The sequence below is a fragment of the Hoplias malabaricus genome, chromosome 11, assembly GCF_029633855.1.
Source record: "Hoplias malabaricus isolate fHopMal1 chromosome 11, fHopMal1.hap1, whole genome shotgun sequence".
Classification (NCBI taxonomy): Eukaryota; Metazoa; Chordata; class Actinopteri; order Characiformes; family Erythrinidae; genus Hoplias; species Hoplias malabaricus.
Genome location: NC_089810.1, coordinates 29,828,785 through 29,854,203, shown reverse-complemented (window position 1 = coordinate 29,854,203; position 25,419 = coordinate 29,828,785). Strand labels below are relative to the sequence as shown.

At 38.3% G+C, this 25,419-nt stretch overlaps 2 protein-coding genes across 2 annotated transcripts; one reads left to right on the top strand and one right to left on the bottom strand.

The window, feature by feature from the left end:
* The first annotated feature begins 1,591 nt into the window (after positions 1 to 1,591).
* LOC136709154 (semaphorin-7A-like) lies at positions 1,592 to 22,586 on the top strand. Its single transcript, XM_066684178.1, has 14 exons — positions 1,592 to 1,718; positions 3,082 to 3,212; positions 3,529 to 3,567; positions 4,227 to 4,331; positions 4,573 to 4,648; positions 8,286 to 8,393; positions 8,876 to 9,015; positions 10,065 to 10,243; positions 11,584 to 11,695; positions 12,788 to 12,965; positions 16,552 to 16,667; positions 16,929 to 17,071; positions 20,720 to 20,769; positions 22,227 to 22,586. Exons 1-14 carry the CDS (start codon positions 1,604 to 1,606, stop codon positions 22,574 to 22,576), a joined length of 1,842 nt encoding a protein of 613 aa, XP_066540275.1. The 5' UTR covers positions 1,592 to 1,603; the 3' UTR covers positions 22,577 to 22,586.
* Positions 22,587 to 23,140: 554 nt separating this feature from the next.
* LOC136709333 (general transcription factor II-I repeat domain-containing protein 2-like) lies at positions 23,141 to 24,970 on the bottom strand. Its single transcript, XM_066684477.1, has one exon. It carries the CDS (start codon positions 24,968 to 24,970, stop codon positions 23,141 to 23,143), a length of 1,830 nt encoding a protein of 609 aa, XP_066540574.1.
* Positions 24,971 to 25,419: the final 449 nt, after the last annotated feature.

The following is a 25,419-nucleotide window of genomic DNA, read 5'->3' as shown; positions in this document are numbered from 1 at the left end:
ACTTAGACAGATAGAGAGGGAACTGGACTGACAGGGCACTGGACCGAGAGTGCTAAATAGACAGAGAGAGCTACAGAGGCTAAACTAGAACACAGAGTTAAACTAGAACACAGAACTAAACAAACTAAACTAGAACACAGAACTAAACAGAGTCATACAAATAGACAAACCAAACAACTCACAAAGCACATGGAAGAAAATAGACAGACCAGGGATGTGAATCAAATAGAGAAACAGACAAGACAGACAAGCAAACATGGACCGAATCAAAAAACCAAACAAGACAGACAGGCAAACATGGAATGTCCAACACAAGGAAAAGAGACAAGGGAACTTAAATACAGGGACAACAGACAAGACAGAACAAGGGCGTGACACAGGGTCGCGGTGGGTCCGGAGCCAACCTGGAATCATTGGGCGCAAGGCAGGAATGCACCCTGGAAGGGGCGCCAGTCCTTCACAGGGCAACACACACTCACACATTCACTCACACCTACGGACACTTTCGAGTTGCCAATCCACCTACCAACATGTGTTTTTGGACCATGGGAGGGAACCGGAGCACCAGGAGGAAACCCACGCAGACATAGGGAGAACACACTACACTCCTCACAGACAGTCACCCGGAGGAAACCTACGCAGACACAGGGAGAACACACCAACTCCTCACACACAGTGACCCTGAGCGGGACTAGAACCCGCAACCTCCAGATGCCTGGAGCTGTGTGACTGCGACACTACCTGCTGCGCTACCGAGCTGCCATTTTTTATTTATTTATTTTCATTCCTCATTTGAAATCTTTAATTTTTTCTTTAATTACACTTTTATTCATTTATTTAAATATTTTGAATTTGGTCCTCCATAATGCTAAAGCAATGTTTCATCACACAATGTTCGCCCTTCTTCCAAAATCATTCACTGAGCCAAGTGTCACTGTCAAAACTGCATGTGTTTTTAATATTTAAACACATACTGCTCACACACCCGCCCCATATCCATTTTCCTTTTCTCTAATGCATTTATCAAAGAATTTTAAGAGGGCCAACATTGTGTCTCCTGAGCCTTAATGAGCAGCTTCCTCTAGGAGCTTCCTCCAGTTCTGCTCTCAGACTCTGGAACACTCTCACCTTACAACATCTTCAGAATGGGGATCAATCCAGGATCAATCTGCAGTCGACAGGGAGCCCTTGTTACTGGGATCTGTCAGCTTCACTCAAGGAAATCACTGATTAAACGTATTCTGCAAAGAAAGGCAGTTCTCAATTTAGAACGGTAGGTGTCAGGATTACAATGTATGTCATTTAATTAATAAAAGTCTGTAAAGATATTCCAAGTTATTTTACATTTTACATTTTTGCACGAACAAGCCTCTCCCCTTCCCTGAATATTGCCAGAACCGTGTCGACAAAGGTAGCACAGTTCGTCGTAATAGTGTATTTTATATGTACAATTCCTTAAATAAGCAGAGATATTCAGTAACTGTAGTGTATACATATGAAGTGTATCTGCCTGAGCATGCGCAGAGCTGCAGCTGACTACAGCGGCTGACTACCTCTATCAGTAACTGAAAACGCTACTTCCACAGAGCAACTCAGACGAAGCATGTTTCTCGGAGTACTGCGGTCTTTTCTTTTGGCTTTATTATGGTCTCACAGGGTCCACACCGAACTGGAAGACCACCATCATCCTGTAGCCAGGATAATAATCACTCAGAAAGGTAATCAACAGCATAAACCATCCTCTCTGCTGTAGTTAAACGAACGCGATCCTAACGAACGAACATATGACTATGTATGTGCTATATGTAATTTTTTAATTAGAGCTTTTTATTTGAGTAATGTGTCACTGTTAGATTAACTTCATACAACAGTTTTGGCTTAGTTACACATACAGTTGTATACCTTGGGTTATTTTGCTGGTACATGTATGCATTTTTTTTAGCTTATGTTCAGGAAAAGTTTAAGTGAAAATGTATTTTTTGTTTGTTTATTTCTTTTAAATATATACTTATATATTTAGCTTATTGGTAGCCAAAATATTAAATATTAAAGTCTTATGAAATTTTTTAGCATAGGGTTAGGATGATATATATAAACTTCTCTAGATTAACCACCTACCTGTTCATTTTATCAGCTTCACGGACCACACAGGAGAACTTTGTAGTTCTACAATTATAGAATTGCATACTTCTCTGTACATATTTCTCTGTCTTCTTTCACTTGGTTGTTCAGGTCCACCACAGAGCAGTTATGATTTGAGTGGTGTATCATTCTCAGTGCTTCAGTGGTGTGGTATATGGGTTGTGCTGGTACAAGTGGATCAGCTACAGCAGTGCTGCTTAAGTTTATAAAGCCCTCAGTGTCACTGCTAGACTGAATGTCCAGCCAACAGTATCCAGTGGACCACTGAAGGACTAGAGAATGGCCAACACAAACTGTGCAGCAACAGATGACCTACTGTCTCTGACTTTACATTAAGAAGTTGGACCAACAACATAGGTGTGTTTAACGTAATGGAGAGTGAGTGGACACAGTGTTTAAAAAAACACCTCCACCACATTAATGTCACTGCAGCAGTTACAAAAATCCACAATCCAAGTTATTCCTGCTCTGTAGTGGTCCTGTGTGGGTCCTGACCATTGAGGAACACAGTGAAAGGGGACAAACAATATATGAAGCACAACAAACAGACTACAATTGTATTTGCTTTTGAAGATTTGTAGAACCTCTGTAAGGTTAGTGGGGATCAAAGAATGAACGATGCCTGTGGTCATACTATTCTGTTATGACTGTGTTACTAATTGCAACAGGCGTCTTAACACATATTGACACGTCGTTTAGTCACTGTAAAATCCAGATTTTCTTGCTCTCTGTTAGGTATTTCGTATGACTGTCACCTGTTGTTTTATGATAAAGCGTGCTTGTAGATGCTGTGTTTATATATAATGGGACCTTTGATCAGTGCTGTTGATTTAGAATCTCATTATGCAGTCATGAGCAGCATATATTAAAACTCTCTCTCTCTCTCTCTCTCTCTGTCTATCTCTGTCTATCTATTTACTTATTTTTTCTGTTCTTCAGAGGCTAATTTCAGCACATTTATCATTCCGCAAGCTGTGCTGAAACTGGTGAAGGATCCTTTTGGCTCAAAGGTTTATGCGGGAGGTCTGAAAGGCTTGTATGAGTTGGACAAAGGAAAAGAAAAGTCAGCAGTGAGTCTGATAAATTGTCCCTACATCAACTAATGCTTTAAGCTTCATATTGTCCGTTCTGCATATTGCTGTGGTGCAGTTCATTAGTTCCAATATGTGGCAAGTGTAGGATGAAATTTACACATTTTCATTGTTTTCTTGGGGTCATGTTGAAGCTCAGCTGATCACACACTGTTTCTATTGTTAAAATCTTTTCAAATGCAACTTTAAAAAAGGCAGTTTAAAGCAATACAGATTACATGCAGCTACAGTTCCTCTTACTGTTCACATTAAGAAACTGACTGATGTGTCAAGCGTGTAATTTTTCTCTCTGCAGGTGCCAGTTGATAATGAAGAATGCAATGGTGATACATCTGTAAGTTTTATTATAAACTAACTATGCATTTAAAATATTTTAATTTGTACTTACCACTTCCAAACTAAAGATTAGTTAATTATGTATTTAAGACAGAATTGAACATGTCATTGTGGGTTTTTTTTTTTTTAATGTGCAGTAATATGTTTAGAACATAGTGTTTTTATGTGTGAGATACGTTTGAAATAGGGCTGGATGATACTCGCAAAATTTTTATCACAATATATTTCTTAATTCTTCGGTTGATAGAATATAATTCAGATATTGATATGAATGTAAAAGCCACATAAAAGCTGCCAGCGGAAAGGAAAATTGTCATCAAACAAACCTCTTGACTTGATCAACATTATTTTTTTTTTAATTTAAAATTGAGTGTGAAGCGTCAGTCAGTAACAGACACTGTAAATAATGTATATTGGAATATTGAAAATGTGTTTAAAAAACATATTATTGTTATTGAAACATTATTCAAACATTGTTATAGAAGCAAACCTTAAATTCCCAAAGGTGTTGCTGGCCCAGAACTGTGCTGAGTGAAAGAAACATATATGATTCACATGTATGAAACAACATGATTCAATTCTAATTTACTTACCTCCCTAGATAAAAGAAGGTGTATTTTCATGAGCTGTTAACTGTATTTTTTGTGTGTTTCCCAGATGTGTTCTTATGAGATTTCTGTGCTGACCGAGGGAAGGAATGGAAATCCACTATTCATGTGCAGAAAGATGAAAACTGTGGATGAAACTAAATGTTGTACTGTGGTATGCCAGAATCACATGCACACATATATTTGCACATTTTAAAGTGTTGTTACTGTTTAACATACATTTTAATTTAGTATTTAAATATTTTAAGTGCAAAACAATGCAAAAAATGTGGCTTGTGCACAGGTTATGGCACATTCTTTGTGGTATGTTGTGTATTATTTTTGATATATTAAACAAAATTATACCAAGATCAGTTCTTCTACAAAAGCATTGCTGTGTTTTTCATTTGTTTCAGACTTCAGAACTTAAAGCAGTGGACTGTTTTACAATGAAGCAACCAGTGCAAATAAACGAACCTTCCCTCTACAATGGTAAGAACATTTTTTTTACATATTTATTATTTATTTGCTAGTACGAAGGTTCAAACAGGGAGGCAAACTCATATATTTTAGGCAGCATTTTGTGCTGCCTTCAGATTGTGTGTGAAGCCGAGCCCTCACAAATTACAGGCATGCAAGACATTTATGCGCTTTATTAATTATGCTGATGACTGAAGTGGTATCGGAGCGGAGTCGAGCAGGAAGAAGAGGCCAGACGTCATCACATGGAACAGATTAGAAGTAGATCAATATGGTATATTATATTTCCAGTTGCTTTGAAATTGTATACAGCTTCTGAAAATAACCTATGATATTTACAGTGGCAAGATTAGAGTTTGAGCCATAAATATTGAAAATAGCCAAAATTTGTCCCAAAAAAAAAATAAAATAAAAAAAACCTTATGGCTATTAGTCTAGATCAGTGGTTCTCAAACTCAGACAAAAGGGAATTTCCGCTCCCCACCTGTACCATATCGCCCCCAAAAAATGGTAATAAAATACACATGCAAGTTTACAATTTTTAACTGTAACATCGACTTCTATCTCTAAACCAGTAAATAAACATTATAACACCAGATACAACATTTAAATCAATGTTCAAAAATACAGAAAAATGGCTGTGAAAATTAAACTGTGCTTCAGATTCTCATAAAGGCAGGTGCAAGGGAGTAGGAGTGAGTTTGATAATGGTGGGTGGGGGAACATATTTGCTCAATTTGAATCAAAATATTAGATAGATGGATAGATAGATAGATAGATAGATAGATAGATAGATAGATAGATAGATAGATAGATAGATAGATAGATATAAGCTGATTCCTACGTAGATAAAGCAGTAAAATACTGCATTTATAATGATATGGAACAGCATTTGATTAACATTAACGTTAGAGAGTGAGGCTGTGTCCCAAACAACACACTATGGAACTTTACATACTACACTACAGAAACACTGCTGAGGGTGGTGTGTATAATTTCAAACTATTCAGTGCAGCAGTGTGCAGTTTGGGACACGGCCAGAGACTAACATTGCTTGTTTAGAGCACATTCTCACCCCCTGAACACAGCTAATATTAACGTTAACCAACTCTCAGATCCTCCTCTGTTTCCTTAAAAGCCTCTTTTATAACTGTACTTAGCCGTCATTGTTATCTGTTGTGCTCTTGTTACTGAGCTCAAGCCCAGAGCTGGTAAAAACTAACTTTATAAACCAGACTCTGAATCAGAGGCCAGTGAAGCTGATGATTAGAGCAGCTCTATATTTGAACAGGAGCCTTAACGAAGGCTGAAAGAAGACCCATCTTATCTGGCTCGCAGCCAAAACGCATTAATCTTGGCGGCAAATTTTCAAAATAAAGGTTTGCGAATAAAAGTATATTTTGGTTCCAAGCAAGCTATGTATTTCAGAGGTCTCATCTAATGCCCTATTATTATGTTTAAGAGCTATTAATGAATCCATTGTGAGTGGGTGCGTTTTTACTGAGTAAACTTTATAGGCACAGAATTTTTTAAAGATTTCTTGCCCCTCACCTGCATCACCTACACGCTCCACACTTTGAGAAACGCTGGTCTAGATCTAGGCCTATCATGATAACCATTTTTTGTGGTTGATATATTGTCCTAGGAATAATGGCAATAAACCATATTATTTTCATTTTAAGACCAATTTATTCTACTGATAATAATGCAATTTCATGAACATAATTTTCAGACACTGGAAATGGAATAAGAAATGAATGCAACATAAATCTATAATATTATATTAGCCCTGGTACAGTTTTTGCCACTGAAATTATGATTTTTAACTCCTGTTCTTCCTAACAAAAGTGAACCACAGAGTGTAAGTCATAGATTATAAAGTATCTGCACATACAGTGTGTGATTTGTTCCTTAGACCTATATACACTAACAGAGAAGTGCATGGGATCCATTTTTGTATCTTTGTTCCACTAAGTGTGTTGTCATTACTTCCTGCCATTGTTGCCGGTGGTGACACGAACAGTAGAGCTGGAAATGTTCTGAAAGAAAACTGGATGAAGATCATTTCAGTACATTATCAGGCATTCTGGACACTTTGTGGAAACTACTGTGAAGTAATGTTGAAAGCTGAATCGGTTTTACATTTTCTGCTGATAAGCTACAGTCGAAGCCATGGAGGAAAGAGATTAGAGAGGAATTAAGAGAAGAGCGGAACCCCAATGGAGTTAAGAGCAATATTGACTCTGGCAAATGAAGCTTTAACTGCCAGTCGCTGAAATATCATACCAGGGAACTTCATATCTCTTATCATTAATTTGCGTTTTTATCATACAGATCAAAATTTGCAAAGTGAAAATCAATACATACTTTTAAAAATATAGAATTATCATATATATTCTTCTGGAAAATGTTGTGGTCTCTATTTGAGGCTTGCAAAAAAATGTTCTGCATTTTAGGGTAAGTTCAGCAATACCCAAAAATATTTGGACATTCGTGCCATGCTAAAAATTAGGTTCTAGCTCATTGTGTATCCATTGTGTATTTAAAAAAATATAAAATAAAAATCTAAATCATTTTTTAATGCAAATTTAAAATGATAAAATGAAGTTTTTCATGTTTTTTATGTTTAATTTTAGTACTCTGCAATGACTACATTTTTGAAGCTTTCAAAAAAAAAAAAGAAACACATGCTTTCTGTTCTGATCCATGCTGTTGAGTTGGTAGAATGCCTCAAAGAAGAATTTGAGAAGCTATTTGAGCAGTTTGAAGAGTTTGAGAGGTTGAATCGTATGGCTCCGGGAAGTTGGATGGTCTTATTGACGTATCACACAGCATACCGGTTGTGTGGATATTACCATAGCACGTTGTCAGCAGAGGATAGAAGGCATGCACCAGCACCATGAAGAATCTGAGAGACCTTCATGAACCAGAGCGAGGGAGAATCAATGGTTTGTCCAACATGCGCAGAGTGAACCAGCTCCAAAATTGTGGACATTCAGCGAGCAGCGAGGCCCTCCATCACTGTGAAATCAACCTGTTATTGCCAGCCTCATTGGCAGACATCTACAGGACTTCATGTATACAGACGTTACAATGAATGCCTTTAACACCAAGACTGCAATTGGACAGTCATGGAGTCACTCAGAATGGCAGCGGGTCACCTTTAATGACAATTCCACTCTTGTCTTGGTGGAGATGACTAGCGAATCCATGTGTGATCAGCACCAAGATGAACAGCCTAGTGTTATGATGTGGGGTGCCATTTCATATGAAGCCAAATCAGTGTTGGTCTTCTTTACAGGAATGGGATGGATAATCACAGGGCACCATTTTTAACCTGTACGACTTCATGCCAAGACGTCTAGCATGTTGTATTGGCAAAGGTAGAGGTTTGACGCTATACTGAGACATTACTTCTGTATGTGTAACTCAGTAAATATTACCCATATGAGTCAAGGTTTTATTCAATTATAGTGTATATAATTCAAACCATAACACCTACCCTAATACTGCGGACAAGTAGAACCAGACTTTGGGTTCTCAGACCATTATTTCTGTACAGATATGGTCTCATGGAACTGGCCCAATGTTTTGGCACATTCATCAAGAGCAGACTTCTCTCTGAACATACCTCTCTGTTTCTCTGCAGGAGACTCACTTTTCTTCACCATCTCAGGAGAGAACAAACCATCAACCACCAAGGGACTCTACAAACTGAACCGAGTAAGCCATACATGGCCACAGAGGACTGACAAAGGTAATATAGCCAGGTTACATTGACAAACCACAAAATATCACCTGGATTGCTGGGTTTTTCTGTCCCAGAATGATTCTGTTTATACCCTATAGAACAGGTACTCAACATGGGATTGGCATGTGTGACACAGGTGAAATGCTCTAATAGGAAAGCTCTCCTGCTGTCAATCAAGATTTGATTTTGGCTTAGGTTATGTAGGTAAACTTTGGTCATTGTTAACAAGGCTAATTCTGAGAAATGGGGAGTTATTTTGTTAAATATTATTTAATATTTCATGAAAATAAGTACTGATTTTGAGAAATGGCCTCAAGATCTTTGAAATATTGTAGATATAAAAACTATCTAGGTTTCCTCACTGTTCAGTACTGTTGGTCATTAAGAACTTGTGGTTATCAGCTTCAAGTTCTTGTCTGACCTTTGGATAAAAATATGCTATTTAAGATAACAGCTTTGATGTTTGATTTTGTTTTTCTGGCATTCAGAACAGAAGTACATAAAAATAATTGGAAATGAAAGCAGTACAGCAGCTGATGGAAAACTGTACTTCTTCTACATCGAGAAAAACTCCAATAATGATCCGGAGTCGCCTGTCTGGATTCCTCGAATTTCCCAGTACTGCATGGTAAGATTGGTCCAGATTTATAAGCTATGAGAGGATCATTATGGCTTAGCCTTCAGGGTCAGACAAAATGAAATAATATCCAAAAGTGTTTACAAAGTAAGTCTTTCTTGAGACTGTCGAGACAGAACTGCTCAGGTTTCCGACGATACTGATGGACATTCTCAGTTTATGCCTAAGTGTATCATGTCTTCTGAGTGTCCCTTTGCAGTCATTCGGTAAATATCTGACACTCTGCTCATGTGATAAACTTTACGTAACTTAAAAAACAACATCCTTCCTCTAACCTAGTTGGTCCAGCCAAGATTGTGACATGACACTAACACTCACTGTTCTTATTTGTCAATGATCCTTCAGTTTCAAAGGCCATTTTATCAGAGTCATCTTTGTTGTTCCTCTATGAGTAAAGGCAAGAAGGTCTTCTTACTGTAATTAAGGAAAGAGATAACAATGAGTATTAGTTCTAGTGACATTTAACCAGACATTTCAGTTTCATGACAGAAGCAAAACCAATATATACTTACTTCACTGATGAATACATGGATAAACTTTAGTTCTCCCAAAGCTTATGCAAGACTGAATGATTTGGAGAATTTGTTAATTACAATAGATTTATTGTGATCCACAGGGCACAGATACTAAGTTTATTTCTAACCCAGTTCTATAATATACGAGATTAACTTAGATGAAGCCTAAAAATTAGTGAAACAGATTTGGGACCTGAAGATCACAGTCCAGTCCCTTCGACCAGGCAGGAGAATGGGGTTCAGGGACAGTAATGAAACAACACTGTCTCCTCCCTTAACATCTATAGTGAAGGTGCCCTTGAGCTATGTGGGATTTTGTGTTATGTATTGTGTCAATGACACAAAAGAAAAAAAAAAACAGGAATCTAATCCAAATTCCTAGCATTGGCAGTGCATAGTTTTCATTTAGAAGTCTCCTGGAATAAGAGCATTTGTTAAATACATGCTAAATACATTTAAATGGTTTGTGGATATTTTAAGGAGAATTAAGTAATTCTCCTCACTCTTTACTGTATTTCATCATAGGCAGATAAAGGTGGCAATAAGAACCACCTGCAGTTCAGCTGGACATCCATGCTCACTGCTCGCCTGTTCTGTGGAGACACAGAGAGGAGAGTGACGTACACAGAACTACTGGATGTGACCGCGTTGGAGACAGAGGACCCGAACAACTCCTTGGTTTATGCACTCTTCAAAAATGCCTAGTAAGACTGTGTTTTATTCTGCATCTGACCTGATGTGTGGTCTGATATTTAGGACCATCTGATGGTCGGTTGTGTGTAGTGGTGGTGAATGGAACCAGATGTCTGAAAATTTGAATGGCTTCAAAAACTCTATCACGGAAATATATCATGGTGCTTTTTCACTGCATGGAACCTACACGACTCTACTTGACTCTGCACCGCTTCTTTGCTTTTCCACTGGCCAAATCTGGAAGCTAGTCCCTGGAACTGGTTAGGTTTCAGTCCCAGCTCACTCCAGGTTCTAACCATGCTGAGTAGGTACTAAATGATGACGTGTAAACCCTCAGAGAGCTTATTGGCCAGAGAGACGTGTCTCACCACAAAACGCAGAGCTCATTCAAATGCAGCACAAACCGCCACTTGTAAATGCTCCTTGGATGCCGCAGAGTCATGTTCAGTCCATAAAAACATCATCAACACGCAAATACATGACAAGTAAACAGCATCTAAATCTACAGCCGCTGTTGTTGTGGTTTTCAGAGCCAGTGATTCCTGTTAGAGATGGGGTTTTTCGAAGTCACTGGCTCCATTTTTCAGGGGAGCTGTGCCAGTGTAAAAGCAACAAGCTTTAAGTGTGCCGAGCCGAACTGTGTCGAGTCGTGTAGAGCCGGACCCATGCGGTGGAAAGTGACATTAGATATGACTGTAAATAAACTGACTGATTCATGAGATATTCTACATGATAGTTTTAAATGTGTTTTAAAAATAGAGAAGTGCTGATGTAAATGCTGAGCATTATAAAGCAAAAATGGTTCCTGTAAATGAAAAAATCCAGGCCCTGCCATGAAAAGCCACTAAAATGGTAGAGAGATAAATAGTTATTTTCTGAAAGGGCTTAAATTAATTAAGGAGAGAAAAATATCTGAGGAACTCCCCTTTGAACTTCAACAAGTGGATAGTAACAGCTGTCGGATGGGGTCGGATTTAAAGGTGTTATGATAATTATCAATGATCTAAAAGTAGCAAGAAATTTCTTCTGTCCTTCTTTAATCTTGGTTCCAGAGATAAATCCAGATGAAGTGGTATGCAGATACACCAACAGTTGATAATGACTCAGAGAGAATTTGGTCTTTAAAGCCCTTACTTGGGGGTTCTTTAGCTCAGTTGACAGCATTTGTTTGAAAACAAAAAAAAATATAGTCTCTCAATACTGAATATGGAAGTTGGAGGCAAATGCAAAGTTTGTCAGCTGTCTCTCTCCACTTCCTCAGACAACCTCAGTTTAACTCAGAATGAGAACTAGTACTTGTCTGTGTTTATATTTGAAAGGTGAAATGCTGACTTCCGTGTCTCTTTCACAGTGATGTTACTGCTATTTGTGTTTACAATACGTCCCACATTAAGCGGATCTTCACAAGTTCCAGATTTAAAAATAATGGAGTCCCAAGTGATGGTCTTTCTGGAATTGGAGAGGTATTTATCCCACACAGCTGCAAAGCACAATAATTCTGCTTAACTTTCTACATATAATGCAGAAATTAGACCCAATTAGGATGGAAATGAAGTTTAAAGCAATGATTAAGTCAATTAGGCAACTAAAAAGTGCTTCTCAGTAATCTATATGTATAGATAACAGTATTTCACACACTGTGAGTAGCCACAGTGAAAATGTATGAAATAAACATCACTGCAGTCAAATGACTGCTGCTTTGTGCTTCTAGTGAGACATCACAGCCTGGTGCTCCAGCCTCTTTCACCTCAGCCTGTACTCATAGCCACTACATTTCATCAAAGCCACTACAGCTGTAGAAACAACCCTGAAATGAGTATCTGATTTAGCAAAGCTTCAGCATCATGTCTGTACTTCTAAAAAGCAAAAAAGTGCACTTGTAGCCAAAATTAAATTGAAGATGTTACGTAGTGCTGCTATTTGCAGTTTATGTTGTTTTCTTGTCTGTACAGAGGTGATTAATTGTCAAACCACTTTTATTTCATAGATAAAAGCATAAACAGCATTAAAATCACATATTGTTTAAACACATGAACACACACTGTCCAAAAGCATATTCCCTTAAAACAATATTGGTAATTTTACAACTTGATGACTGCTTTGGAGAACAGCACATGTAGTTACATGTGGCATGGTGTGGAAATATTGTATTTTGACTTGGCTCAAGGTATATACACATGGCCTTCCCATTTTTTTACCTGAAAACCTATTGGAATCTGTGAAATTTGTTTCAGTCAGATGATTTTTTAATTTGCTTTATACCCAGTATAATTAAATAGTGAATATTATCGAGTGCCAGTCTAGTTTAATGGTAGACAAGCAAGGGACTGGAATCCTACTAATTTTTGAGGGCAGGGAATGAAGGAACAATGCTGTCTCCTCCCCGAATCCATGGCTGAAATGCCTTTGAGCAAGGCACCTAAACCCCAACTGCTCCCTAAATGCAAAGCTGTCCACCCCACTGGCTGTTGGTGTGCTCACTATCCCTAGTGCAATTATGTGTGTGTGTGTGTGTTTAAGACAAGCAATAGTTTTTTTGTGTCTTTGTTCTACAGTGTGTTTCAGACAGTATAAAGACGTCACAGTTTCTGAAGTTTATGGAAAAGCGTCCAGAGATGGAGGACTGGATTATGCCTGAGGGGCAGCCTATGCTAGTCAGCCATCGCCAGTACACACATTTGCAGGTGGATAGAGTGACCAGCGCAGACAGCACTGTTCTCCTATTGGCTTTAGGTGGGTAGATTTCCAAGTAACCAGAAGAGCAACACTTATGAATGGCGATAAACTTACACCTTGTGAAAGGAAGGAAGAATATTGCTAAATTTAGATGATGAAACACAGGCTTTTTATGCTTTTGGCCTCTATTGAACTGCATTATTTTTGGAAACGCCTTAGAAGTTAATACTCCCTAAAATTTGTCAGTGCGTAAAAAATAACTAAATAAAGCACGTGTTCAGAGTGTGGGAAGGCTATATTTTAGGTTTACTTTCTGTTTAGAAAAAGAAGTAGTGATTCATTACTGCTATAGTACCTCTTGCTTAATTACTCAGAATGCAGTCACTGTTCTGTTTTCTGATTTTACTATTTCTTTTCAGAGATTTTGAATTTCAGTAAATCACAGATTTCCAACTAGTTTTTAATTCTATTTTTTTCTGTTGTGACAAACCTTCATTCATCTGGTTCAGTGTTTTTGGCTTGTATATTTGTGACAGTAAGAGCATATAGTGGCTGTTTGCAAACTGAAAACTGCTGCTAAAACTGATGCACTGGTGGGCTGCCTGATGCACTGTGACCTAGAAAACCCACCAATGCTCATGGCACCTATATTAGTGCTGTCATAACCTAAAACCCTAAGCCACCAACTGGCTGCTATTTTGAAGTTTGATGTATTTTTTCTTTTAATATCAGAACATTTTGTGAATTTATTTTATAAGTAATGAATATGGCTGAACAAAGCTGACAAATTACAGGTTTTTAATTTTTAACCAATCCAAATTATGCTCTGAATAAGCTCTCACTCAGAAAAACAATACAAAGCACCTCCAATAATATAGAAAGCATTTAAAATCATTTATTTACTTATAGGAGCAGCACGTAGAATACAGCCTGGGCAGCATGAATGTGCATGCGCTGTGACACTCCTATCAGTAAACATAAATGTTGGACAAAATATTTGTGCCCGGCCACAGAAAATGTTGTGGGGGCCTGAAGGAAGAGGCAAAAATGTATTTTGCTCTATTATTTATATTATTTCCTACCCTCCTCCAAATGTTACATAGTGCAGTGTCTTCATTGCTGAGCCGAGGGTAGCAATAAGCACCAAAATTATTTTAAAGTTGTAATTATAAGCTCAAAATACTACCTAAAGTTCCTAAAGCACCCATTGTGGAAAGATATTTAGAATGCCATCAAATCCCTAAAGATATGTTCTAACAATTATTGCAGTGTCTTCCTAAAGTAATACCAAAGGTTTACTATGATTAAAAATTGATTTATTTATAGCACACATCTTTCATGCTATATTTGATTTCCTTTAAAATGTTACTAAGTTTATCTGGAGACCTTATAAAGACTACTAAGACACACTCGCCCTAGTTGTCACTGCTGACACATACTGCTGATGCACTAGAATCATGTGCTGTGCAATTGAAATTTATTTTCACATGCATTTGCTTGGTTGAGAATGAAGTACACTAAAATGGTGTGGAGAAGAGGCTATGGTTTGAGTATTTTTAAAGTCAAAAAGGCTTTTAATTCCATAAAAGGCAAAGAATAGTTATTACCAATCATTTTTTTAATATTGAATGTCAACATTTGTACAACATTACATTACAATAACGATATTTCATTAGACCCCCAATACCCAGATGGTCATGCTATCTGTGGTTTACTATCTGTACTGTCCTCTCTTCAATCTTTGAAATGTAGGTCTTTTGAAATGTAGTATGGTGTTGGTTTTCCTCTATTGTCCCAAGACTTTAAAATGTAAAATTTTTAAAATACAGTTTCTACAATCATAAAGACTCACAGTTGTTTGTCTGTTTATAGATAACAGACCTCATTAATGTTTGTAGATATTTGATATTATTCAGCTATACAATTAGTTGTGCGAAGAACTGGTGTAGGACGATTAATTCAGGATCTCAAAAACTACTCCATTGAGTTTCATCACTTCAGAGAGTTTCAGAGTTCGGAGTTTCAGTGCTACACAACTCGAATTTGTGGGACTTTATAATAATCTGGCCCACATTTGGCAGTAGGCTACAAAAATCAGTTTATACATATTCTGGTGTTGTTTGTGGCATATATTATTCAGTGCCTGTGCATGTGTAAAGGAACGCTGTGTAGATTTTTTCATGATGAGTTAATGAAGCGTTCAGTAACACATCAGCTACTCGCAAGGTTGATTAGTACAGTGTATAATAAATATAGTTCTGAAAAAGGGCTCAAATTTCAGTCCCATGTTTGATCTGCATTTATCATTTTTAGTTGAATCATGGGTTTTTCCAGAGGGGGTAGTAAGGGGACACCCCATAAGACTGGAACAACAAACAATGACCATATATATATATGTGTGTGTGTGTGGGGGGGGAGGACTGTACCAACAGCACGTTCCTGTGAACAAAACAATTGGCCGAAACCAAAAATGGTAAAACACAGAGTTTCTATTGAGCAAGAGTTAAAGAGAAATATAAAGTATTTTGGGATATTCCCATTTGCAGAGAGATAGATTAAGAGTGAGAGTTATTTTTGATACTGAATACATATTTTAGCATATGTAAAATATAATATACCTTCTGAACTATACAGTACTGACTCATTGCCAGATAAATACATTGTAAGACTCTAAAAAGAATTAATTGTGGTTGGAAAGTTGGAATGTGTCCATATTGATAAATGATAAATTAGTGTTAAAAACAATTAGTGCATTAAATTCATCTATACCTAAACGTGTGTTAACACATTAATTTTGACAGCACCAGTTAAGAAACTTTTCCAAACTACTTTGTGTTTAATGTGAGTGCTGGTAAAAAAAAAAAAATAATAAAAAAAATATGTAGACAAGTTCTTCTTCTTTCATCTGCTCCCATCTGAAGTCGCAAAAGCGATCAACCACGATTTGCACAGTCGATCTGGCACAGTTCCTTCCTGACACAACCCTCCCCATTAATTCGGGCTTTGGGACCAACCAGTGGCTAGGTACTCACACGTATGCCCTCTTTTGAGGGCAATACACCTACCAGCGTGTGTTTTTGGAGCGTGGGAGGAAACCGTAGCACCTGGAGAAAACCCACGCAGACACAGGGAGAACACACCACACTCCTCACAGACAGTCACCCGGAGGAAACCCACACAGACACAGGGAGAACACACCACACTCCTCACAGACAGTCACCCGGAGGAAACCCACGCAGACATGGGGAGAACACACCACACTCCTCACAGACAGTCACCCGGAGGAAACCCACACAGACACTGGGAGAACACACCACACTCCTCACAGACAGTCACACGGAGGAAACCCACGCAGACACGGGGAGAACACACCACACTCCTCACAGACAGTCACCCGCAGGAAGCCCACTCAGACACAGGGAGAACACACCACACTCTGGTACCTGGAGCTGTGTGACAGCGAAACTACATAATGCTCCACCGTGCCACCCTCAATGTTTTAGACAAAATTCCAATTAATATATTTTGTCAAAGACATTAAAAATTAAATCCATGCCGTTTTTTTGTGTTTGGTCCATTTTTTAAACAGGATGTGTGACATGTAAACATATTTTTTATTTACTATTTAATTTTTTCTCCTCAGCGAGTGGCAAGGTCCATAAAGTACTGGAACAAGATGGTGGCATCTTTATTATTGCCGAATACCAGCCATTCAGAAACAGAACACAGATCCACAGCATGCTGCTGGACAGATCTACAGTAAGAGAATCACAAACTCCTTCACAATCCACAGTAAAGCCTATACTCTGCTTTGGGTGATTTATATTAGATGGTGAAGCATTGTTGTGAGAATTTGATGGCATTCAGCCACAAACATTTGTGTGGTCAAGTACTGATATTGGATAGTTAGCTTTTCATCACTTCAGTTCATAGAATAAGTTTATATACTGCTACACAGCTCAAATGTTGTTTACTAGTAGTTAGTGAATGTATACCTTTTGTTTTTCTTCTTCCCTGTAGAAAAATCTATATGTGAGCTCCAAAAATATGGTGGTCCAGATCAACCTGGGCAACTGCAGCATTTATGGGAATAATTGTGAGTCCTGTGTGACAGCTAGAGACCCTTACTGCAGATGGACTTCGTATAAATGTTCAGCTAATGAGTAAGTCAAGCAGAGTTGACTTTAAACACAGTCATTCACATCTCACTGAATTAGTCAAAATTCCATAGGGGTAAACCAAAGGAAGGTGCGGCTGCAAAGAACCACAAGACTTCAGGAGAACATAACTGTCCTCTCTGACTCTTGGTCTCTCCAAATGACTAAGCATGATGATAGCTTGTGTAAGCGTCTGTTTGCTAATGTTAAGGTTCTGAGCAGTTGGGGCTGTCCTCCACGTGTGTAGACAATGTTTGTTAATTGCCAAACAAAAGCCCAATGTAGCCATTTAAAATGCAAAGGTCCATTGTTTTGGCCAACACTTCAATCCTTCATTTCATCACTGTTTAATTCATGTTTTTAAGAAGTTAAAATTACAAGCTGAATAATAAGCCTTGTATTTTTGGGTTCACCACTTGTGATTAATTCTCTTTAATGAGTTCAGTCTAAAAGACACATCCTCACCACCCTCATCATCATCATCATCCCGTTTTTCAGTTAATCCACTGCATTTTCACTTTGCTTAACACATGTCTAGAACAATCAGGGCCTCTGCAGAATATTTAGTTTTAAAATTTATCAGATCTTTATATTAACTGCCAAAGATAAGCTCAATTTAACTGTCAAAATAGGGCCAGTTTTGTGGCTTCCTGCAGTTTTTTGCATAAGAGACTGTGGTTAACACACATCAGCAACTAAACTCAGACACAGAGGAGGTGGGGGTAGTTTCTTTTAAATTTTTATGTGCTTTTCAACTACTAGTTGTGAATGTGAAGGCCTGAGCTCTTTCTGAAACCTAGCACCTTCTTACTACTTGACGCTTAAAACTAAAATTGTAAAGATTTTTATATAATGTATATATGTATATATTTGGATTCTTTACACTTTTTGTGTCCACTTTTTAGTATTACCTGTAATTAACACAAAATGTACAAAATATAAATATTTTTATTTACTAAAATCTAGAACAAAACCATTTCTCAACACACATTTTATCATTTTATCAAATAAACAGACATGCCTTCTGTCAAAAGCACAGTTACATGGGCTGAGGGAAGTGGTGTTTTAGGTGGCGATTTGCTGCTAAGTTATGACAACATAAAACATCAACTAGAAAATGATTAGAAAAATATGCTCTGATTCTCAGTCTTTATACACTGTGGTCTGATGGCTGACTGCAAAAACATTGTAGATTGGATGTGGGATTTTCAGAAAGGAAAATATAAGTCAATAACACATGCTGAATATTGCTGGAGGGTACAAAAAGTTCACTAAAACGCCCACTTCTTCCTACAACAAATGGTGAAATGGTAAAAATGGCATGTGGTGCACAGACATTTAACACTCACACACAACTCTCGACTAATGTGTAGTGAAACAGTGAAGTGAACCTGTTACAGATCAGTCCTGCACCTCGGCCTACAAACCACACTTCCCCCCCAAACACACACACACACACAAACAAGCCCTCTTCCACATAGACACAGTCACTCAATATAGACATAGACACAGACACACATCTTTACCTTTATGTTTCAGTAATGCAAAATTTCAGTAAACATATGACTGTAAACATGTACCTGTTACAAAGGCATTTTTGTCATTAATGTGATAAGAATTTCTCTGACGAATGAATAATGAAAGGCTGCATTGACATAAAATCAAATTACATTTCATATGTGATGCAGTTAGTTTAAGGGACTGTAGCAATAACATGTCTAATATTAGAACAGTAGATAATATTATTAGAGCAACTAAAATTGATGAAAAAATAACCAAACTAAGTGTTAAAAAACATAAGTAAACAAGAGTTATAAATGAAGGTGGAGTGAATCGCCAGCAGGAAAAATAACACAGATTCAAGTTTGCCATTTTTTTCTTCTGCAGAAAATAATGACCCAAGTCTGATTTGGTGATATTTTTTATAATAATAATAAATGGCATTTTAAAAGCGCTTTTCAGTAACCCAACAATGCTGTTTACAATGAGATGAACACATAAAGATAATAACATTTGAAAATCAAACTGAAAAATAGGAAATAACGCTACATAACACATAACGCTGCAGAACAGGAACAAGAGTAAAACCAACATGGGCTTATTGGTTATAGGCTTCAAGCAGCAGAGAGAATAAATGCAGCAGCAAACAGGTGTGTTTGAAGATTTAACAGTTTTTTTGTTCTGCTGTTCACGTTGTCTGTTTAATGTGACCGATATCTGAGATCAGTCTGAGCAGATCACGCTTTTAAACTGACCACAATGTGCAAATGGTTCAGTCTCACTGAGAGAAGGAAATGTCCATCTTTTCCCTCCAAAGCACTTTTATTTTGAATGTAATGGAACAGGACTGGTGTTGTACTGCATCAGTGTCTTACAAAACGCCCTTTTTCTGTATTTCAAATGACTGTGAAAACCAAGGTATAAATTAGACTTAAAAAAATATTGAAACATGAACTGATGTTGCTAGGTCTCTCACAAACATGTCTTTAAAGAGGAAGCGAAATTTAATTCATTTAATATTGCCCTGATCCACATTTGAGCAGCCTTCATACCAATTTGAACACTATATATTACAGAAGGATAAAGAACTGCTAAGAAAGAGGTTTTTGTGTTTGCATATAAGAACACTTAATACCAATTTCCACAAAATGAGAGACAGGAACTTGGATTTCACAGGTTTGCATGTTTTTCATTTCCTCATTTTTTACAAATCAAAAAATGCTTTGACCAGTCAGTTTCCATGTCCTGAATACCTCAGATAAAAATGAAAGTGCTTTGGACCTGAGTCCTCAGGTCATTCTCAGCAGGCGGAGTGACATAAATGTGACATGAATTCTGATCTGGGAGTTTAGAAAGTTAATTGCCACAGATTGGACATTGGCCAGATTTCAGTACCACATAAAAAATATTTAAAACCATCAGACTCAATGCCATTTTTTATGTTATGTCATATGTTAAAGTCCTTATATGTCATTTAATCCTTTATATTAATGTCTCTGGTTAAGTGATAAACTTTCTGTTAATGTGAGCTATAAAAGTGTAAAAGGTGTTTAACAAAATACATTACACATTTTGTACCTGCAATCTGTTTGTGAAGAGAACTGCACTCTCCTTAAAACAAAATTTACCTCTGGAGTTTCTTAATTACATCAACTTGAACATGGAGGTGGGATGCTCTTTATTATATGCCCCAAGAAGTGAACAAGAACAAGTCTTTAAACAGTATTGGGCTTGATATTTGTGAGGAAGAAAGCTGTCATCCACCACTACATACTTCCTAATGCTCTGCCCACACCAGCTGCCACACATAATACATCAAATAACCCCAATACAACATTAAACCTCCAAAAGAACCTATAAACAGTCAGTATGGAGTTGCTATGGAGCATTGCCTCTCTCAGATCTTCCTTTGGTTGATGAAAAAAAAGTGATTGACAGTTTTTTCGCAGACCCATTTACATTTAAGTGTCGCTGACCCATTTACTCATTTAAGTGTCTGTTTGCGTAACTTTACGTAGTACTCTATATTGGTTATATGTAGAGAAAGTTGATCGATGCCTCCACACTGCCCATTGTTTTTTAATATAGTTATTTAACCTTGTGAAATTGCAGAGTTTATAACCAAAGACTTTTTGTGTTCACTTCTGTCCACAGATACAACTCTCAAGACATGAGAAGTGGAAATCACACAGTTTGTGGGAATGGTAAGTGTATGTTTATGTGGCTGATAAGATCAGCAAACATTCTAGTTACTGCTTGCAGTATTAAATCTGTAAAAAAAAAAAAAGAAAAGAAAAGTTAAATTATTTGTCATTGTACAACGTACATCAAAATGTGTCTTCTGCATTAAACCCCTCTGTGGCTGTGAACATATCTCCAGAGTGGCATGCAGCCATCCCCGGTGCCCTGGGAGCAGTAAGAGGCCACAATTCCCATCTATATTTGCTAATAGGTGTTTGCATGACTGTTTAAGGCAGTGTTTAAATACCAGAAACGATCAGCATGTGACTGCTTTTGTTAAACAAATAGTAAAAGCTATGCAAAAAATAGAGATATACCTGTCTGGGCATTTTTCTCATCTCTCCCAGGCTTCAGGTCATAGTGCTGAGGATTTTACATGTTTGTAAAAAATTATATCCCAAGATTCTGTGAACCCCAGCATATCACAAAAGTAACTTGCTGCACTTGAGAGCAAGTAGTGGATACACATTTCTCTGGAAAAAACATGTGGCCATCTTCAATATTTGTCTTCATTAGTATTTACACTACTTTCCATGTGGTTACAGAAAGTCTGGAACCAGACTGTAGAATAATCAGCATGGTCTGACTATTATTCAAGTACTATATACCTTTAATTGTAGATTTCAAGTCAGTTGTGTACAACTTTCCAAATTTCTTCAAATCTATTTATATGGCAATGAATCCTGAGTGAAATTTCATAAAAGGCCAAAAGAACTGAATCCAAAATAGAAAGGTAGAATACAAACAGATTTCAGTTTGTAGTGTATGACTATCTAATTTTCACCTCTCCCACAATCACTCACTATGTACATAAACTTTAGGTTATTATAATAATAATAATAATAATAATAATACAAATATATTTTGGGGCGGCACGGTGGTATAGCAGGTAGTGTCGCAGTTACACAGTTCCAGGGACCTGGAGGTTGTGGGTTCATGTCCCACTCCGGGTGACTGTCTGTGAGGGGTTTGGTGTGTTCTCCCCGTGTCCACATGGGTTGTGGATTGGCAGCTGTGAAGTCCTGTGAAGGACTGGCTCTCCCTCCAGGATGTGTTCCTGCCTTGCGCCCAATGATTCCGGGTACGCTCTGTAATCCACACTGACCCTGAGCTGGATAAGTGGTTACAGACAATGAAGTAATGATTAATACATTTTATTTATATGGCGCTTTCAAGAACCCAAAGCGCTTACAAAATAGCAAAAACAAAAACATCAAGAGGATCACAGCAATAATATTATTGCTATAGTATTGCAATAATATTATTATAATAATATTGAGAGTATGTAGTGGCAGATGAACAACACATAGCCAGAGTGTTAAATCAGGTCCCAGAACATTCACCATGAATAAAAATTATAAGTGTCTCTGGATAAAGGCGTCTGTCAATTGCCCTAATTAAAACATTTACATTTTTTCAGGTCCAGAATACAGCAAAGTCTTTGCAGGGCCCCAGTCTCAGATTGTGCCTTGGAACTCCAGATACTACCTTAAATGCTCCACACCCTCGCAGCAGGCCTCATACTTTTGGAACCACGAGGGCAGAAGAAAAGAATGTGTCTTCACAGGTCAGGATTGCCTTCTGCTAATTGAAAGCATGAGTGAAGACTACGTGGGTTCATACATGTGCCAAGCCTTAGAGAATGGCCAAGAACGGACTCTCGTTTCGTACATGTTGTTGAACAGTGGCACGCCTCCCGGATTATCTCCTATTACTTTAGCATGCCTTCTGTCCCTGATATCTCTGGTCTTTTATCATAGTCTGGACTGAGAAGGGCGTGGAGAAGCTAACTTTACAACTGTGCAATGACCACTTGTGCTTAATTGAGGCACCTGAAATCAGTGTGAGAACTGCAACCTCCAGTGCTATCCGTTATTTTTTATTTTGTTTTGTTCATTTAATTCAGGGGTCTCAAACTCAATTTACCCGGGGGCCGCTGGAGGTAGAGTCTGGGTGAGGCTGGGCCGCATCAGGTTTTCCACAAGAAAAGCTCTTACAAAAACATTCCAATGTTATCAAATGTCTTTATTTTTATTTTTTAACACAAAATAAGATGAAAAAATAAATAAATTAACAATTCATAAGAAAATAAATAAAATCAATCAGTAATAAATAAATAAAATGAAAATAATAATAATGATAATGATAATAATAATAATAATACAGCAGATGTAGAACACTGAAGAAACCACATATAGTTGCTGACTAGAGAAATGTAATTATTATTATTCAGATTCAAATGTCTGTATTAACAGTTCTTTAACCTTTAACTTTCTGAACATGAATGGAACATTGAACATAAACAGTTATGAACTTGGCTTCTTCTGCCTACTTCTAACTGCTAGAGATCTGGCAGCGCTTCCTCTTGCATAGCCGAGCCACATTTGGCTTAAGGGAGGAGGCAGTTGAGACCCTCAGTAGGGCTTGAAGATGCTCGTCAGTAAGTCTGGACCTGTACTTGGACTTATTGAAGTTCAAGGTAGAGAAGAGCTTTTCGCACAAGTATGTGCTCCCAAAAAGACACATGGTCCGCTTGAACATTCGGGAAAGCTCAGGGAAGCTGGGAGGCAATTCTCTCAAAAATTGCCCGAGCTTGTCTGCTTTTCCACTCACCTCCCTGAACTTGGCTCTGAGTTCAGAGTTGCACTGCAGGTCAATGAGCTCCATTTGAAGCACAGGGGGGGCATCTTGCACATCAAAGGAGAAGGGGTCCGCAAAAATTTGAAATGCGGCTCTGTGCGTCTTGAAGTCTGCAAATCTATGATCAAATTCCTCCTGTAGCATCAAAATGGCATCCACATACTTCTCACCACTGAATGGTGTGCCTGCATCCATGAGTGCCTTGCATGCTGGGAAATGGCAAAGGTTTGTTTGAGAAAGCTGGGCTTTCCATAACATAAGTTTCGCAGAGAATGCTCTCACGTTGTCATAGGCAGCACTGACAAGTTGCCCCTGGCCTTGTAACTTCTTGTTCAGTACATTAAGCTCATGTGTAATATCAACAAGAAAAGCTAAGTCCATGAGCCATTTGGGATCACTTAGCACGGGAACAGCAACCCCATCTTTCTCCATGAAGGCTTTCACTTCCGCTCTCAACTCAAAAAATCTCTTCAATATGTTTCCCCTGCTGAGCCAACGTACCTCGGTGAAGTAGAGCACATCCCCATATTCTGACTCCATTTCCTCTAATAAAGCACGGAACCTTCTGTGCTTTAAGCTCCTGGATCTGATTTGGTTGATGCATTTCACAACTACAGACATCACATTGTCAAACTTCAGGCATTTGCTGCAAAGGGCCTGCTGATGGATAATGCAGTGCAGAGCAATGGCCTCTTCCACACTCTCCTCTTCCAGTTTTTTTTTAACAAGTGCCACCAGTCCATTTTTCCTCCCTGTCATTGATGGCGCTCCATCGGTTGTTATTCCAACAAACCTCTTCCATGGCAAACCGGCATTCTCAATGGCATCACACAGCTGGTGAAATATCTCCTGAGCGGTGGTCTGGCCATGCATTGGAATTACTGTGAGCAACTCCTCTGTGACTTCAAAATTGTCATCAACACCACGGACATAGATTGCGAGCTGGGCAGTGTCGGTGATGTCTGTGGACTCATCAAGAGCGACTGAGTATACACTGAAACATTTTGCTTTCTCACACAGTTGATCATAAACGTCACTTGACAGGTCAGAAATGCGCTCTGCCACGGTGTTGGCAGAAAGGCTGATGTTGCTAAACTGACCTTTCTTTTCTGGACAGACAATACTTGCAGCCTGTAATATGCACTTTTTGACAAATTCACCTTCTAAGAATGGCTTTCCTGCTTTAGCAATCATCTCACTAACCACGTAGCTAGCTTCGACTGCTGCATCATTCTCTTTGGTTGCTTTCTTAAAGAAATCTTGTTGCCTCAGTAGACATGTTTTAAGGTTAGCAACCCGGTTGGCTCTCTCATCTCCCTGGTATTTTGCATACTCCTCAGCATGTCTAGTTGTGTAATGACGTTTCAAGTTGTACTCTTTGTGCACTGCAACTTTCTCTGTGCAAATAAGACACGTCGGGATGCCCCTGTGCTCAACAAAGAAATATTGCACTTCCCACTTTTCCTGAAATTGTCTGTGCTCATCACAAATCTTTCTCTTCACTGCAGGCTTTGAAAAAGACATGTTTGGGGCTGTATAATATATATAATTCCACTTGGTGTCGCTGTCGGGTTGAAGTTTCAGTTTCAGTGTTTAGCCGATGAGTCTTTTCCGCTTCTTTTTCTGTCCCGTTGAGCAGCAACTTCCGGGTTCAGACTGGACGCCGAAGCGCGTGAAGCGGGAGCAGCCGCGGGAATTGCGCATGCGCCGCGTGCATATAATGACAAATACAAAATGCACACAAATATGCTTATATTCGCAATAAACCCGGCCGATGTCCCGCACCCTGAATATATCCCACCGTGATTGGTAGGTTGATTCAGCTCCGCACACAACACTGAAAAGTGCCAATCATATCAAACTCGCGGGCCGCGCTAACATTAAACTTTCATATTAAGGCGGGGCCACAAACTATTGTCCTGAGGGCCGCAGTTGGCCCGCGGGCCGCGAGCTTGAGACCCCTGATTTAATTA